Genomic DNA, 18,335 nt, shown 5'->3' on the forward strand with positions numbered 1-18,335 from the left:
CCGGAATAACACGCGCGGCTTTCTGACGCTACCTGTCGTGTGCATCTAAGTTTCTGGGAAATGCAGAGGGTTTTTTTCTCTCATTCGCCATGCGGTATAAAACATTGCATGAAATATACACGCTTAGAGCAGCTCCTCGAATCAAATATCTCGTGCGTCGCGAGGGGCATGAATGAATTCCCTGAATGAAAGAGCCAAACTGCAGTTAAAGTCCACCATTTAATAATTTGGCTAATAATTCGACTACAGATGTCTATGTAGGTTAAACACCATCACATTCTCCTGTATGTATGTGTGTGTGTGTGTGTATTTTGACTCTGAAACTCGCGCGTGCCCAAATCGACACTCCCACACCCTCCCACTTTAGTTCCTCCGACACTCCCCCCTAAACAGAGCTGGACACGCCCACTTTTCTGACTTTTTCCAAAGAAGAGGTGTGAAAACACCCTGCTGAAACGAGGGGGTTTCATGGCCCTTTAAATCAGCTGAACTGAATGGCGACGCATGCAGTGTGTTAGAGAAGTGGTGCAGGCAGAACTATTCAGGGGAGTGTGTGTGTGTGTGTGTGTGTGTGTGTGTGTGTGTGTGTGTGTGTGTGTGTGTGTGTGTGTAAACTCTTGGCACTGTGAGCGTAATCCCTCAAGATCTTATCCGTCTTTTGACTCCAGGTATTTGCATAAGCTAACCCAGTGTGATTATACAGATAGCAGAACACTTCCCTGAGGGGAAATCCCCAAACCTTTATCTGTGCAATTTTCAAGATGAACTGTGATGACTTTGGGTTTTTCAGGAGCTCTTCTCCTTCCCCAGAGGCTGTGAATATTAAAGTGGTGTAAAATCATCAAAGCAGCGACTGCAGTTCACTAACTGAAGGATAAAGCAGAGTTTCCAGCAGAAGACTTCATGTTCACGAGACAGACTCCAGGAGAACTGACGGCAGCCTTTATCTGAGCGATTACAGAGGATCAGGAGTCTGCACCGGGGGTCTGACTCTGATTCTGAGGTGCTTTAGACACATTTTCATTTGTGTTTCCTATGCTAAACTATAACTCCCAGTGACTGTATCATTCTTCAGAACTCAGCCTAGTCGGATTCATTTTTCCAGAAAACACAGTAAATAAACTTTGACCTGAGCAGCTTTTAGAGCAGGGGTGGGCAAACTCGGTCCTGGAGGGCCGGTGTCCTGCACAGTTTAGCTCCAACTCTAATCAAACACAGCTGCTTATAGATTTCTAGTGATCTTGAAAACACTGATTAGCATGTTCAGGTGTGTTTGATTACACTGATTAGCATGTTCAGGTGTGTTTGATTACACTGATTAGCATGTTCAGGTGTGTTTGATTAGTGTTGGAGCTAAACTATGCAGGACACCGGCCCTCCAGGACCGAGTTTGCCCACTCCTGTTTTAGAGGAGCGTGTGTCGGACCTGCAGCTCCTGTTCACAGCCGAATGCAGATCTCCACAATAATAATATTGGGCTGAATAGGGTTGAGTGTAATACTATACTGCGTGTTAAAGTTCTTCACATGACCCTCAATCAGGAAATGTGGCGCTCTCATCCAACTAGTGGTCATTAGAACATGGCAGAATGTAATCAGCTGATTAAAGTATCCCGTCATGCTGTGAATACACATTCTCCATCACTGAAAGTCAACAGCAGATTTCACACATTAAATGTCTGCAACACTGGATGTTGGTTTTTAATGAGCACAACAAATGGACTGCTGCATTCCTGCTGTATAACAGCGCCTATTATGTGTTCAGCTCCATCAATCACCAATAGGAAGACTCAGGTTATTTTTGTCATTATTAAAACTAATTATGTCTGAGATATTTACCAGCACTGAACATCCAGCTGATGTGGGGTTAATTAAGAGGACACACACACACACACACACACACACACACACACACAGCTGCTGAAGAAATAAAAACAGCCAACACCTAACCTTTATCAATGAAATCAATGCAGAAGGTCAACGTGAAGTCAATGAACCGAACACACTCCTCAGCAACACCCTATTATCAAAGTCTAATCACTGTATCATGTAGACTTTAAGATGCTGTGCAGGATCATGTTGCTCTCCTCATGGACTTCATCTTCATCAGTGTTCGCTTCAGTTTTCACCATTCTGCTTTCCCGTTACACAGCGAGCAGAGGCAGGCTTCCTCCATCCCAACACTAGCTGGGCTATTTCCACAGCAGTGCAGTATTCACAGTTGATCCATCAGCAACATCAAATCATCATCTTCAACAATCAAACACGACACGAGCTCCAGCTTCATTCTGGAAACAAGTTAACAGAGCACTTCCAGATCAATGGTGTTGGAGAAAAGAGAGTACTGTGGACGGCAGATGAAGAAGAGCAGACTAATGTACAGGACATTTCCTCATGTGACATGTTTATTTGAAAGCCCTAATCAGAACTGCAGTCAGGGCATGAGATATACTCCATCCCCACTGTCAACAGTACATCTGTGTGTCTGACCTGAGCCAAACATGCTGTAACAAACACACAACATAACCATCACACACATCTATACTGTACAAATACACACACAGTTCTTCATCAGAGCATCACATAAAAACACCGTCCTCCTCTTTAGACAGTTTAGACTCCACTTATGACCCGAACTGTGAATGAGTTTAATAAATGAGGAAACTCTGAGTGTGCGGGACAGATCAGATCATGTGTGGGAGATTCACTAACAAACTCCCCACGAGACGCATCAACACAGTCTCCTCATAACACACACACACACACACACACACACACTCGCGCACACACACACACACACACACACACACACACACACACGTGTTTTGAACTCCTGCTTGAGGTAAGGTGGTGTATTAATGAGCTGGACCCAGATTACCTTCATTTTCAGAAGATGTAGAGTATTCAGAAAGTGGAGCAGTGTGCAGTGTGTGTGTGTGTGTGTGTGTGTGTGTGTGTGTGTGTGTGCGTGTGTGTGTGTGTGTGTGTGTGTGTGTGTGCGCGGAGGAAATACTGAAGCTAACCCAATTGTAGCAGACGTGCACATTCCTCTGTCAGAGTCTTCATGTGTGTGTTCTCTGTGTGTTCTCTGTGTGTCCGTGTGTCACGTATGTTGGCAGGCGGTAAGCTCGGGCAGTGGCGTGTGCTCCTGCGCCGGTGTGTGTGCGCTTCGAGCAGTCTGCACACAGTTCTTCTGTAGTTGCAGCGTGAGGCCAGCGGGGGCGCTCTGGAGCTGTCTGCGGTACTGCACGAAGCTGCAGGTCTTCAGGACGATGGCCAGCATGTTCTTGGCCATGAGGATTCCGGAGACGCGGCCGTCCCTGTAGAGCAGCATGTTCCCCCCGCGGATGAACAGCGTGACCACGTTAATGGAGGCCAGGCTCAGGATGGGGTACAGCAGCATCTTCTGCGGGCTGATATTGATGCCCTGCATGCTGATCTCGCTCAGACACACGCAGGGCAGCACCAGCAGCAGAATGTAGCAGTAGAAGAACATCAGACCCTCCGCCCACAGCGGCAGACCCTTCTTCTGCGGCTCCCACAGGTTGGCCTGGATGTCCAGCACATCCAGCAGGTCCACCACCACCCAGAACAGCCGGTTCCGGATCTCCTCCTTCTTGCGGAACGCCGTGACGTACTGCATGTGGTCGACGGCCACCAGGACCAGGAACAGCAGCGGCACGCAGACGGACAGCAGCAGCGTCAGCGCCTTCCGGGCCAGAGCGTCCAGACTCTTCCGGTCAGCCTTGTAGTTCTGGTAGATGAAGTACACCTTAATCTCCAGCACGAAGATGTAGAGGAACCACAGTATCATGGCGTATCCGCGTTTAGCCGTCCTGACCTCAGCGCCGACCCACACGGCCACGTATCGCAGCACGATGAGGAAGCAGAGCTCGCCCACGCTCACCATCAGGCCGATCCCGATGCGGCGCGGCCCGCGGCTCTGCTGCACCAGACACACATCCAGCAGCGCCATACTGCCCATGATGACGGCGGCCGACAGGAACACGTGCGGCTTACTGGCGGCCGGCGGCGGCACCATGCTGAGCGCACACACTCACTGCTCCATAACACCGCTGCACGCTAGCTTGTGTCCTACAGCCAGACACACACCTTCAGCGTTCAGTGCCTGTTCTGAGACGCACACACACCAGCTGAAGATCATGATGTGTGTGTGTGTGTGTGTGTGTGTGCTCGACCGGAGCAGATCAGGCTGTAATCCACATCAGCAGTGTCAGCCAACACACGGTTCCTCCGCTGTTTATCCAGTGGTCCGGCTCGTCTCTTCACAGCTCCTCCGTGTCCTCAGCTGTAATCCGTGCAGGAGCGCTGCTGGAGGCTGCAGACGCTCATCAAACCTACAGCAAGCGCAGGAGATCAAAACACACAGACTGTTGTGTTACAGCCTCAGATCTGCAGGTGTTCTCCTCAGCGGCGTGTCTGTGTGTGTGTGTGTGTGTGTGTGTGTTTCTCTCTCTCTGTCCTGTGAATGCAGATGCGGTCGGCTTCTGTGTGTGTGTGTGTGTGTGTGCTCGTCTGTCAGATCTGAGCGTGACGCTGGCATCCGACTGTGCTTCACTGCTCCTCTATCAGCACACACACACACACACACACACACACTCTTCTGCTGCTCCTCCTTCAGTGCGCACACACACACACACATACACACTCTCTCTTCTGCTGCATCAGGAATATGAGGAACGCTGGCAGGGTGAGGGAAGAAGAATCCCGTCTCTCTCGTTCTCCCTCCCTCCTTTTCCATATGTGTGCTAATGAGGTGTGTGTGTGTGGGTGTGTGTACGTGTGTGTGTGTGTGCTTACTCCATCTCCCTGCTCTCACACACACTCTCTCTCTGATTCAGACTCTAATTGTGTTATTTGTTTGGGTAATAATGAGTGTTTGTGCTAAAGCGCAGCAGCATTAAGCCTGCATAAACACTGCAAACACACACTATAACACAGTAAACCAGCTGTCGGTCAGAGGAGAGTGTGTCTGTGTGTGTCAGAGGAGGATGATGGAGCGGTTGGCTCTTTTGCTCGGGGTCGCTGACTCTAAATGATTCTGATGTATTGTTAAATGTGTGAAGACCTGAGAGCAGCGAGTGCCAGATTACTGTAGATGCTGAACAGTGTTAGCCTGCTCTCTCCTCATGGTCCCGGGGAAATATGACAGCTTTCCTCCAGATTTCTTGATGAAGATGACGGCTGTCACGAGTCTTGATTATGAGGAATCGCAGAGATGAGAACGCCACCCATCACTTCATTAAACAGTCCTGATTTGTTTGGTAATTAGCCTCCATCTGCTTCATATTAGTGAAGTCTGACAGCTTTATCTCGAGGTGAGCTAAATCGCCTGTATTTACACAGTATTTTTAAAGGACTGTATAATGGACAAATGTCCCTCTGGCATGTTCATCTGACTGTGCTGTTTATCTTGTGTCATGAGCTGTGTGTCCTGAGTTTGTGAAATCTCTCATTACTTTATTCATCCAATTCAGCTTCATCAGTATGGCACTATATTACAGTATTTATTGCTCCAGAGCAGCTTCACAACATGTGCACATGAATACATTACAGTCAAAATCAGAGAGGTGAAGCGCTTGTGTAAGTGGTGGGCAGTATATAAACACAGTTACCTGCACTTTTACAGTATATAGAGTGTCGTTCCTAAACAAATAATACACCAGGACAGGCATCCCCAGGTGGAAATGGAGAACAAAGACAATAATAATCAGTGTAGCTGCTGTTCATAATTGTTTTTTTGTTTTTTGCATACGAGCTATAAATGAGAAGGCTCGACCTCCTTTAGTGGACTCTGCTTTTCTGTGTACTAGCAGAATCTCTGAGTGTAGAGATCTTCAAGAGCAGGTTGGATTGTAGGAAGACTGAAGGTTGGTTAGATGAACAGGAGCTGGAATATTTAAAGCCCTCCCTGCGGTCCAAAGCCACGCCTCCTGAAGTCATGAATGTGCACTGAATAGATGACCATAGACAACCTTTTAATGCTAGATCATGTCATTCGCCAGTTAGAAAACTTCTAGTACTTTGACACTGCAATTCCTAATACAAAATTTTTGTAATTATTTTCTTTTTTGTAATTATTTGCTGCAATATTTCCTGCATGCAGTGATTGCTGGCCTCTGCTGACGTCTTGGTGGAGAAATGCACTTTGTCTAATGTAAGCGACTAAAATGTGAGTGTTTCCTTAAAGCTGAAACTCTGCAGCTGAGCCATACTGACATGCCAGAGTAGCATGGTAAATGTAGGAGCGCATCTCAGGAATAGCGCTATTTACTTTTTTTTATTCAACTAAATAAAAATCAGTAAAAGGAGTGCTAAAACAGAAATATCCTGTCATCCTTCTACATTACACGTAGTTTACAAAGACTGACACTAACTGCATAATGACCTGTCACTGCTTTCTTTAATGGCTTTTCATCTCTTCATCACGTTTTACACTCGAATGCTTGGGTCTACTTGACTGACTATATTTTGACTCAATTACAATATCTCTGATGTAAAAGAAACCTTATTAAACTGAAAATGCTTTGCTGAGTTTTCAGTTGCTGAACAACACTTCTGTGTACATAAAGGTCGTCCCATAAAGATCACAGCCTACATCAGCTTTATGTGGCTAAAGTAGTTTTAAACCATATCTTACTCCAATGAGCAAAAGCAAATGCATTGATACAGGATTTAGAAAAGATTCAGCATTTTTGGCAGAAGCCCTTTTCAAAAACAATTGTGGATACAAGGCCACGGGTTGAGCTTTCAGAAAGAAGGTCAGGTTGATGAGTTTGCCTGCTGTCCCTCTCTCAGGTCTCGCTGCATGTGAATGATGGATTTCTCTGAGTGAACAGGGTGTGCAGATATGCAAATCTACATTTGTTGACACTGCTGGGTCATTTGGCATTTCCAGGTTTCCTCCAAGTGCTCCAGTTTCCCCCACAGTCCAAACACATGCGGTATAGGGGAACTGATCAACTACACTGGCTGTTGCGTATGAGTGTGTGTGTGTGTGTGTGTGCGCGTATGTGTATGGGTGTTTCCCAATGATGGGTTGCAGCTGGAAGGACATCAAGTCCTGACTGAAACACCGAGTCCTGACTGAAACGCCGAGTCCTGACTGAAACACCGAGTCCTGACTGAAACGCCGAGTCCTGACTGAAACACCGAGTCCTGACTGAAACGCCGAGTCCTGACTGAAACGCCGAGTCCTGACTGAAACGCCGAGTCCTGACTGAAACGCCGAGTCCTGACTGAAACACCGAGTCCTGACTGAAACACCGAGTCCTGACTGAAACGCCGAGTCCTGACTGAAACGCCGAGTCCTGACTGAAACGCCGAGTCCTGACTGAAACATCGAGTCCTGACTGAAACACCGAGTCCTGACTGAAACGCAGAGTCCTGACTGAAACACCGAGTCCTGACTGAAACGCCGAGTCCTGACTGAAACGCCGAGTCCTGACAGAAACGCAGAGTCCTGACTGAAACGCCGAGTCCTGACTGAAACGCCGAGTCCTGACTGAAACGCCGAGTCCTGACTGAAACGCCGAGTCCTGACTGAAACATCGAGTCCTGACTGAAACACCGAGTCCTGACTGAAACACCGAGTCCTGACTGAAACACTGAGTCCGAGTCCTGACTGAAACACCGAGTCCTGACTGAAACGCAGAGTCCTGACTGAAACGCCGAGTCCTGACTGAAACGCCGAGTCCTGACTGAAACGCCGAGTCCTGACAGAAACGCAGAGTCCTGACTGAAACGCCGAGTCCTGACTGAAACGCCGAGTCCTGACTGAAACGCCGAGTCCTGACTGAAACATCGAGTCCTGACTGAAACACCGAGTCCTGACTGAAACACCGAGTCCTGACTGAAACACTGAGTCCGAGTCCTGACTGAAACACCGAGTCCTGACTGAAACACCGAGTCCTGACTGAAACACCGAGTCCTGACTGAAACACTGAGTACTGACTGAAACACAGAGTCCTGACTGAAACATCGAGTCCTGACTGAAACACCGAGTCCTGACTGAAACACTGAGTACTGACTGAAACACAGAGTCCTGACTGAAACATCGAGTCCTGACTGAAACACTGAGTCCGAGTCCTGACTGAAACACCGAGTCCTGACTGAAACACTGAGTCCTGACTGAAACACCGAGTCCTGACTGAAACATCGAGTCCTGACTGAAACATCGAGTCCTGACTGAAACACTGAGTCCTGACTGAAACACAGAGTCCTGACTGAAGCACAGAGTCCTGACTGAAACATCGAGTCCTGACTGAAACATCGAGTCCTGACTGAAACACTGAGTCCTGACTGAAACACAGAGTCCTGACTGAAATACTGAGTCCTGATTGAAACGCCGAGTCCTGACTGAAACACAGAGTCCTGACTGAAACGCCGAGTCCTGACTGAAACACAGAGTCCTGACTGAAATACTGAGTCCTGATTGAAACGCCGAGTCCTGACTGAAACACAGAGTCCTGACTGAAACGGCGAGTCCTGACTGAAACACAGAGTCCTGACTGAAACGGCGAGTCCTGACTGAAACACAGAGTCCTGACTGAAACACAGAGTCCTGACTGAAATACTGAGTCCTGATTGAAACGCTGAGTCCTGATTGAAACGCCGAGTCCTGACTGAAACACCGAGTCCTGACTGAAACACTGAGTCCTGATTGAAACGCCGAGTCACCTATTAAAAGGAGCAGAATTGGGCAGAAACATCTTGTTGTAGTATTTAAGACATAAATGGAGGATCTGAAATAGGCCCATAATTACTGCAATCCAGTTGTGGTTTCTTAATAATAGGCTTAATAACAGCTAGCTTGAAAGGGTTTGGAACATGGCCTAAAGATAAGAAGAGTTAAGGAGGTTAAGAGGAGGTTCTCCTATGACAGGTAGCAATTCTTTCAGTCATTTTGTTGGAATAGGGTCTAACATACATGTAGCAGGTTTAGACATGTCTATAAGCTTATCTAGCTCTTCCTGTTGTTTGATTTTAGTGTTAATAGAGTGACAGACGCTGCTCGAGTAACTCGTGTTGGAGGAGTTACAGCTGATCGTCCTCAACAGTGATATTCATACTGAACTGAGGCCAATGTGTTGACTGAACTAGACCCACTCCAGCATTCACCACCGCTCTCCTGCTGCCTGATGGGCTGAGGATGTGCCTGTCTGATATATTGTTATGACTTTATTCCCCTTTCTACATCTATGTCTGACACCATCTACAGATGACTTGTCATGAAACGAGGTGTTTAAGTTGCTTTAGTCACCCATTCTACCCCATACTGCTCCTGCATTCATAATTCATCAGCTCATTTGCATTTCTTCAGTGGTACTGATATATTTCATCATATCTTTAAAGATAGTCTGGTTAGTGAGAGCATGGCATTCACTGCTCTTGGCCTCAGATGACATGTGTCTCTGTTAAACCGATCGTGTTTTATGTTCTCAGACAGTTACACCGGTGAAGTGCTCAGCAACAGGTTTCCTCTTCCTGATGAATAGTGTTCACAAACTCTTTCTGCTACCAGCAGCAAATACTCAGAACTACATGTCTCTCTGTGCTGCTGTGACCTTGTGTTTCAGGCCTGTCTCCCTGCTGAAAAACAGCATTGCTGCAGGTTTAGCCCAATTTAAACCAGCTCAAACACTGGAGCATGCAGTAGATCATATAGTGGATTTACAATCAGTCAGTAACACACTGATGTCTGATAAGGAGTGGACAATGAGCCTGATTAACAAAGTTTATATTAAACTAATATTACTGCAAATAAATCAAACATCTGTTAAACACACACAAACCCGTCAGAGAAAGCCGATGATCTCCTTCAGCTTTTCATCTCTTTTCAGCTTCTTCAACATTTCTCTCCACACCATGACTAGACTCTTTAAAGCTGTCCTATTGACTGGAGGTTAACATGGAGCTGTTGTGTGTTTAGCATGTTTGTTTATGCTGTTTTTGCTTTTTATGTTTATGCATTTTAAATAATGGCTGCATTATTCAGCGCGGTGTGTGTCTGTCTGCATGGGGTAAACATTACACCAATGAAGATAAAGTGAAGTGTCTTTTAGTCTGGCATTGTGTGATTTGCAGGTGTCTGGAGCCGAGAGAGAGAGAGAGAGAGAGAGAGAGAGAGAGAGAGAGACTGAGGGAGAGAGAGAGAGAAATCAAAGCATAAATAAATTACATCCGTTTTGTGAACTGGCCTGGAGTCAGCAAGAATGCAGGAAGATGGCAAATTTACATCACCAAAGACAATTTGTACATGGAGCATAACAGCAGAAATAGGCTCATAAATCACATTATCTGCGGCCCTGACTGCCATCGATTACCCCACAGCAGAATAAATGGGGACATTAAAGGCTCTGGTCCCTAAACGTCCCCATCAGAGCCTCCGTACGGCACAAAGATACAGCAGAGGCAGACGCCCGGTGCATAATGGGTCCAATATAAAGTTGTGTGCTCAGTGTTCAGTGTCTGATGCACGTGTCAGTCAGAGGATAAAGTGTGACAGGAGTTCACGCTCACGTCTACTTATCACGTCAAGACTTCTGTATTTGTACAGCGCTTTACACAGTGCAGATGGTGTCGAACCGGCTTTAGAGAGGAAACAGGCAGTAATGGAAATTCAGGCATAAGGGTTGATCAGTGAGATCCGCTCATACAGATCCACTGAACTGAACGCTGGTGTAGTGATTCAGCCCAGTTCAGCTTGAATATGACAGACTTCATCTCCTTCACAGACTGATGGAACCCCGCTGTGGAGTAATTCTGCAGTGTTTCTGGACACTGGTTAGGGCGCAGGGGTGTTCATCAGTAGTTCACTCTTGTGCTGTGATGCGCTGTGTTTTGATTAATGGAACCCAATCCAGACAGATCTCCCCATTACTGCAGACAAACATTATCCTCAGCCTGGAGCTCCGACACACTCATAATTAAACACAGATAAATCAGACGGCGAGAGGCGGAGGACAGACGGCCACGGATGATGCATTTCGCACCAGCTAATCGTTTCAGATGGAGAGAGCAGCTGAGAGGATTTATCATCGTTTCATTTCATATCTGTGGCTCATCAGGACAGCATGCAGAGATCCTGCACAGCGCTGAAGTGCTTTCAGTAAGAGCTGCCGACCTGCTGTACTGATATCATTATATTACAGGCTGAGATATGGCTAGGGGAGGTCTTGAAATCCGCAAACTCGGTCAAAATCAGACGAGGGCTTTTGCTTTTCTTTTCTGGATGGCTTTTGTAAATCATCGCTTGGGTTTAGGGAAGGAGGAGGAGTAGGGTGGCTGGATCGGCTGATTGGCCAATTGGCCTGCCGCCCAGTCAATCGTTCTGTCATTTAGTCAGTTGGTCAGTCGGACAGACAGTCTTTTCACATGAAAACAGCGCGTGCGCGAACGGCGGGCACTCCCTAGAGGCGTTCGAGATAGAAAAGCGCGGCACAGCGGCCTATTGCAGATTTGCAAAAACAAAAACTGCTCTAACACATACCTTCCGGGACGTATTTCGCGGTCTCCAGAAACATCCGCGGGGCTACGTTTCCACAATGAGCCTGGGTTGATTTCTTCATTTTTTTTTTGACAGTACAAACTACTTCATGACATAACACTGCAGAATAATGCAAAATACCCCAGCGTGATGTTCCGTCTCTGTACACGGCCGATATCGATAGGTAGATCCACAATAGGCTGCTCAACCATTTGTTTGCCTTAATCATTACACATGCTAATGTATGATATGCAGATGATAACTAAGATGACCATAATAACATAGGGTGACGCAGTGGCGCAGTAGGCAGTGCTGTCGCCTCACAGCACTCAGGTCTCTGGTTTGAGTCTCGGCTGGGTCAGTTGGTGTTTCTGTGTGGAGTTTGCATCTTCTCTCCGTGTTGGCGTGGGTTTCCTCCGGGTGCTCCGGTTTCCCCCACAGTCCAAACACATGCGGAACAGGTGAATTGGGTAGGCTAAATTGTTCATAGTGTATCAGCAGAGACACTGGTAATTACCCAGTAATGAATCATCCCGTGTCTCTGTAATGGCTGTGGTAAATGTGCTGTGACCAACATAACTTGATTTGAATAGTTATCAGCTGTGTGTCTGATGTCATGATGATGATTTTAATGATTTCTCCAGGATAGCAGCAGTCAGACAGCAGGAATGCGCATGTTCTGTCAGTGTTTGTCAGAGTTGAGGAAACACTCTTTGCTCTGTTCGTCTTTGTTAAAGCTCTTGATTTCATGACCTTGAGGAAAATCGTGTTAAAGGCAGAACTTCAGACAGCAGACTGAGCCGGTTACTGAAATATGATCACGACTGCTTAACTACAGTCAGCATGACATTAACCAGTACTGATCTGGGACACATACCAAAGAGCCCGGAGAATAATAAGAGGATATGTATCTGATTCTCTTGGGAAGAGGAAACTTCTGAGTGTTGTAATTCACACGGTGGATATAGTGAAACAAGAAATATAATTACATAACCTTTTCTCTTGAAATGGAATCACGAAATGAAACGGGAATCATTCGTTAATTCATGATTCTGATGCTGAGAGGAGCTGATAGATGATGATTAATCCTGGATGCATCTTATTTTCTTACACTGAAAGTCAACAACTGACTGGCACATTCTGCTAAACATCTCCTCTTATGGAAGAGCCTGAGGCAGTAAAGGTTTCTAAATATTTAGGAACTGTGATCTATTGTACACTGAATATTTCTGGTGATGTGGAGGTTAAATGTAAGAAGGCAACATAAAGGTCACATTTGAAGGAAACGTTGAGAATTTTTGTCTGCGCAGGCATTTCCCCGAGAGTTTATGTGAGACATTTTTGGGTACAATATAATGATCTGCTGTGGTTCTGTTAAAGAAAGATTAAACAGGATCCTAATGATAGCAGGTAAAATAATATCTATAATTGATCTAAGCAAAAATCAATAGAGGAGTTGTGGAACAGCAGAGCGGAGGAAGCCTGAATGTCAAGAAAATAGGCTAATTTAGGATTTATAGGCAAGTAGATAATATAACAGTATAAGTCAATCACAGTTAAAGCTTCATCCTTAGGACTGATCTGCTCTTCTTTTATAACTGGATGTCCTGACACTGAGATGTCCACTTGAGGCTTGTAGATTTACTCATTTATGTTGAATTGCACATCTTGCTGTATTCCCGATGTCTTTAGTTGGGTTTAGGGGGGTCAGTTGTTAGCATGCGGTGGTCTTGTTCTCTGTTAATTTGGCTTGAGCATCTGATGTGCATTGCAGACTCACTGTGAGAGCAGTTTAATGTTGGCATGCTGAGTTTCTGGAGCACTGCAGTTCATGGCCATTATAAGTTGTTTCACATGGAGAAATAATAAACAGCATGTCCTCGTTTTCACCTCAGCCTGCTCTTATATGCAGATATTGGTGTGTAACAGCAGGAATGTAAAATTCAGCATGTTTGTAAGCTTTGTCAGTCATGTTGCGTCAAATATTTGACACATTTGAGTGCTGATTAAGAGCAAAATAGACATTATTTTAGCTATATGACATGTATTTTATGTGTGAAAACACACACGCTGGTTCATTCTTTTTGTGGTTTTTATTCATGTGCATCTGGTTTAACATTTAGGCTCTGAAAGGCTTAAGATTCATCAACTCATTATATTACAGTTCAATATTTCGTGGCAGCTCGTGTTTCAATAGGAATCTGTTGTCACCTGGCTGTGCATTAGAGTAACTGGTCTTGCTGGAGTCATTTCCACCGCAGAGTTTTATGAGGAGAAATATCGCAGCGCTTCATCTCCATATGGTGCGAGCCGTGGGTAATGGTGGAATAATTGCCTTCTGTTTGCTTCAGCATCTGTCCCGAGAGCAGCGGATCTCCGTTCTCCACAGATGTGAATGTGCATGCTGGGCTTTTCTCAGCGCTGCCTAATGGGATCTGAATAAATGTCAGCTGTAGGTCAGTAAATGAGATTTCTGGCTTTGCGCTGCAGGTTCTGGTGCATTAGCTGCGGCGGGTCGCATGGCTGATCCGAATGGGCTGAAGGTCAAACATTGCTGTGCGCTCAGAAACGCTGATGCTGCTGTTAAAACTAAAGGGAACGGACTGAAAACTGTGACATTTACAAGCATGTGCTGAAAAATACAATGAGGAATAAATGAATGCCGTTTTTCATAATGCATATTGTTATATTGCTTTTAAAACCGCAGTGATGGAGCTGAAAGATCTGATGATAATAAGGATTAGAGACGAGCTTCGTTCAGTGTAAACACAATGCTGTTTATCCTGGTGATTAGAGAGATATACACCAACACTACTGCATCTCCACACAGAAGATGAGAAGACAATGCTGCTGCTGTTAGTTTCAGCTCTCCTTCAACAGAGAAGAGTTTTACACTCAGCGTTTCACAAGCAGGATGTGAAGATGGACCATTTAGTTGTTCAGTGTGTCTTCAGTTTGTTATATTGCTGTCCTCTCTGCAGATATTTCTGCCTTTTATTTCAAACTCCAGAGGATGACCCAGATTCAGTTTCCTCTGAGCCTTTATTCGGGATGTTGTTGTTGTAGGTTTTATTTCCTTTCTGTTAAACAAAATGAAGATATAACATCCGGTTCTAATTGTAAAGAGATTTCTGGGCTGGTGATGCTGCAATGTTACCCTAATCACAGATGTGTTATATCTTTTACTTCTGTGACTACATCAGTGTTGTTCATTCATCAATAATCTCTGTAAGTTCATGAATGTGTCTGAAGCATGTGTCGGTGTCCTTCACTCTGTAGTCTGTAAAACACATAATGTGTGGCAGTGTGTCTCCTGAGCACCTGCAGCTACAGTGCTGGACAGGCGGCAGCAAAGAGCACATGTACTGCAATTACAGTGCAATGAAGAAAAGCTTTGGTGAGCAGAGCTGTATTAGCGAGTTTCCCAGAGCTGTGTGTCACCTCATCAACCACAGCTCATCAGAAATGTTGGAGAAATGAAAATCAATTTCTATCAGAGGCTTTCAGCAGAGCTCGGGTCTCAGGGCATGTCCACTCGTACAGGAGTATTTTTATAAACACAGTTTACCTGCTCTCATTAAAAAATAAATCTGTCCACATTAAAACGCACTGTGATGTATGTTCAGGGCACGCCAGACCAACAGGTGGCGATAATGACACTTATGCCGAATTCACGGTGAAGTATTTTTGTGAGTGTTGCAGAAAGGAGAAACCTCCTGTTTAGTATCCGCTTGTCCACACGGTACCTGCAGTTTCTGAAAATCTTCAACCTGGTCAGAGTTTTTTAAATGTTTGCGATTCAGTCACCCAATACTGAACAAACAGCCAAATCCCATAGTAAAGAAGAGCGGTTTAGAAAATACACGTTCGTGTGGACAGAGCCTGACCCAAACCAAACACTGAAGCAGAGGAGCGTTCGGGATCATTAGAGTGGAAATACACTTCACTGGAGCTGCTTGAAGATCTGTGAGCGACATTAGCAGACAGAGGAAACTCTCTTTAGCTCACCTCTGTGTGTTTTGAATGAAGCCCTGCCTAAACATGCTTCAGTGGACACCTCTCTCTCTCTCTCTCTCTCTCTCTCTCTCTCTCTCTCTCTSTGTGTGTGTGTGTGTGTGTGTGTGTGTGTGTGTGTGTGTGTGTGTGTGTGTGTGTGTGTGTGTGTGTGTGTGTGTCGTTCTGCTCTCCAGGCTTCATTTGAAGTGTTTTGTGTTGGTTTGCTGGGTGTTTGTTGTCTGATATACCTGTTTAATCAGAGTTCACTGATTTGATGATGCTGTGTGTTGTTTTCTGTTCAGCTTTTCAATACCTGAACCTGGTAAATTAAAGGCCACGAGCCAATCAGAGCTGCTCCTCTATTGATTTACAGAACTTCATCTGGTGTGCTTGGCAGAGTCGAGTGTTTCTCTGCACTTTATTAATCTGGTTGAAGTTCTAAAAGGCTTATGGGTAGATCTGATGGCTGGTATTTTTACTGCTCGTCAGCCTCATGTGCAGTTCTGTGAGCTCACGTGTGATGATGCATGCAGTGATACACTCAGTTTATGGTCCTGAGCAGTAAATCCTGTTAGTGAGCACTTTAGTCAGCACATCGTCTTTGTTCAATTCACAAAGAGAAACCAACGAGCAAAGATGGAAAAACATCTGACCTTTAAGTGCTATGTCCTAATGATAGTGTTAAAGTTTTAACACTCAAGGACTCTATTACTGCAAGTGTGAAAACTTTGTGTTCAATTAGAAAGAATGTTAGCAAAACAATGTCTCTGTCTTTAAGAGTTACATACTGTACAATAAAACAAGAATAGTTATTGGGTATGTCTTCAAGAGAACAAGTCTTTTTGGACATCTTTAAATGTTTGTACATTTACATCTACAGTAAATCTTTTAGCAGATGTCTTTATCTAATGCGACTTACAAATGAGGAGTAATCAAAGCACAAAGAACTCCAAAAGCTAAACAATTATTTAATATAATATTATTTTTCATTTGCAGAACATTCATTCATTTCAAGAGTTCACACTTAGCTGATGATTGATTATAAGCAAGTTTGGCATGCTGTCCCGGGAGAGAGCCCTGAGCTCGAAGGTTCTTGAGCCCTGGGCTCCCTCCCGTTTGGAGGAAGAGAGGGGAGCCTCGAGCTCAGGTAGATCTCGACAACTCCCCCTTTTATAATAGCTAAAGATTAAGATTGAAGGCTATTAAAAGATAGCCTGCATTATTAGATTACCTGTATTGAAATTTAGATTTAACGATAAACTTGTTGTACATGTTTTTGGAATGTGGGAGGAAACCGGAGAACCCGGGGAAAACCCACGCGAGCACGGGAAGAACATGCAAAACTACACACAGAAACGACCACCGGCCTGTTAATGAACTAGAACCGGTGACGTTCTTGCTGTGAGGCGACAGTGCTAGTCACTGAGCCACCGTGCTGCCCTATGGAGGGAAAGGTGAAAAGGTAGGGGTGGAAGGGGGGATTCTTCAAATCGAAGATAACTGTAGTGAGAAAACCCTGGCTCTTTATAGTGGTTAGGAATGGCCTGATTGGTGGATCAAGCATGCTAATGCAGAACCAGCCGTGTTCAATCATAATCACGTGCTCCTCTCGAAATTAGTTTATGAATAAACTTCACTTATTTTTCCTTCAGCTTAGTCCCTTTATTAATCAGGGGTCCCCACGGCTATTCCAGCAAATGTTTTACACTGCAGAGGCCCTTCCAGCTGCAACCCAGTACCGGCAAACAGTCATACACACGATGTCCAATTTGGTTGATCAATTCCTCTGTAGCACCTGTGGTTGGACTGTGGGGGAAACTGAACCCACGCCAACACGGGGAGAACATGCAAACTCCACAAAAAACTCCAACTGACCCAGCCAGGACTCAAACCAGTAACCTTCTTGCTGTCAGGCCACTGTGCTAACCACTGAGCTACCATGCTGCCACTTGCAGTATAAGTCTGTGTATATCTATGCACACACACACACACACACACACACACACACACACACACACACACACACACACACACACACACACACACACACACACACACAGAGCGCTGTTGGAAAGCATCGGTTCATTGGGCACTGCTGTTTTAATCAGCTCAACAGCTGAAGAACAGAAACGCTCTGCTGTTGGACAGTCATGGCTAAGATACAGGAGTTCCGTTTATATTTTTAATATGGTCAAAGTGTTTAAGCTTTTAAGCTTGAGAAAAATTAACAAATTAACATTTAAGCTTTAGAAAAATCCCTGATGGGCGCATGATGATAAAACAGTGCATTATTGTACCACATCCAGGTTTTAAAAGCACTGTCGCTGTTATCAGTGAAAGGTGAAAGTTGAAATGCTCCAGCCATGCCCAGTAACTCACCCAGATCACAGCGACTGCCATCAGCGTCTTTAATCTATAATCTCTGTTTCTCTCTTGTCCGAGATCCAGAGAGTGCAGACTCTTGGCTCATTACGGAGGCGGTGCAGGTTGCTAATGCTGTGGGAATTGAGCCAAACCTTTGGATTTATTGATTGAAACATTCTTGATGTTGTTTTATTGGAAAATTGGAACATTATTTTAGTTTCATCATTTAGGTTTACATTCTGAGTGACTAAAAGGGCCACTAATGGCTTTTTAGTGCCAAGACATAAGATTTAGTTGGTTGGGCAGAGTAAGTTAGCTGTTTACAGGCAAATTTACCTGCAGAAGAAAAAAACAGATCTCTCAGTTGGAGACAAAGTAATATTACTAGGGGATCATTATTAGTCAGTTGAAAAGCCCAGTGCATGCTGGGAGATGTTAAAAAGCACTTAGTGATTGTGGCTTGTCAG

General features: G+C 45.1%; 1 protein-coding gene and 1 long non-coding RNA gene across 2 annotated transcripts in view; one reads left to right on the forward strand and one right to left on the reverse strand.

Annotated features, from left to right (window-relative positions):
• Nucleotides 1–18,335, forward strand: part of LOC141377088 (uncharacterized) — a 45,695-nt gene that overhangs the window by 12,649 nt on the left and 14,711 nt on the right. The gene's annotated exons all lie outside the window — the stretch shown is intronic.
• Nucleotides 2,995–6,596, reverse strand: LOC100329773 (transmembrane protein 121). The gene has a single exon (XM_005173042.6). The coding sequence runs from the start codon at nt 4,039–4,041 to the stop codon at nt 3,103–3,105; it is 939 nt and encodes a 312-aa protein (XP_005173099.1). The 5' UTR covers nt 4,042–6,596; the 3' UTR covers nt 2,995–3,102.

Source organism: Danio rerio, chromosome 13 (assembly GCF_049306965.1).
Source record: "Danio rerio strain Tuebingen ecotype United States chromosome 13, GRCz12tu, whole genome shotgun sequence".
NCBI lineage: Eukaryota > Metazoa > Chordata > Actinopteri > Cypriniformes > Danionidae > Danio > Danio rerio.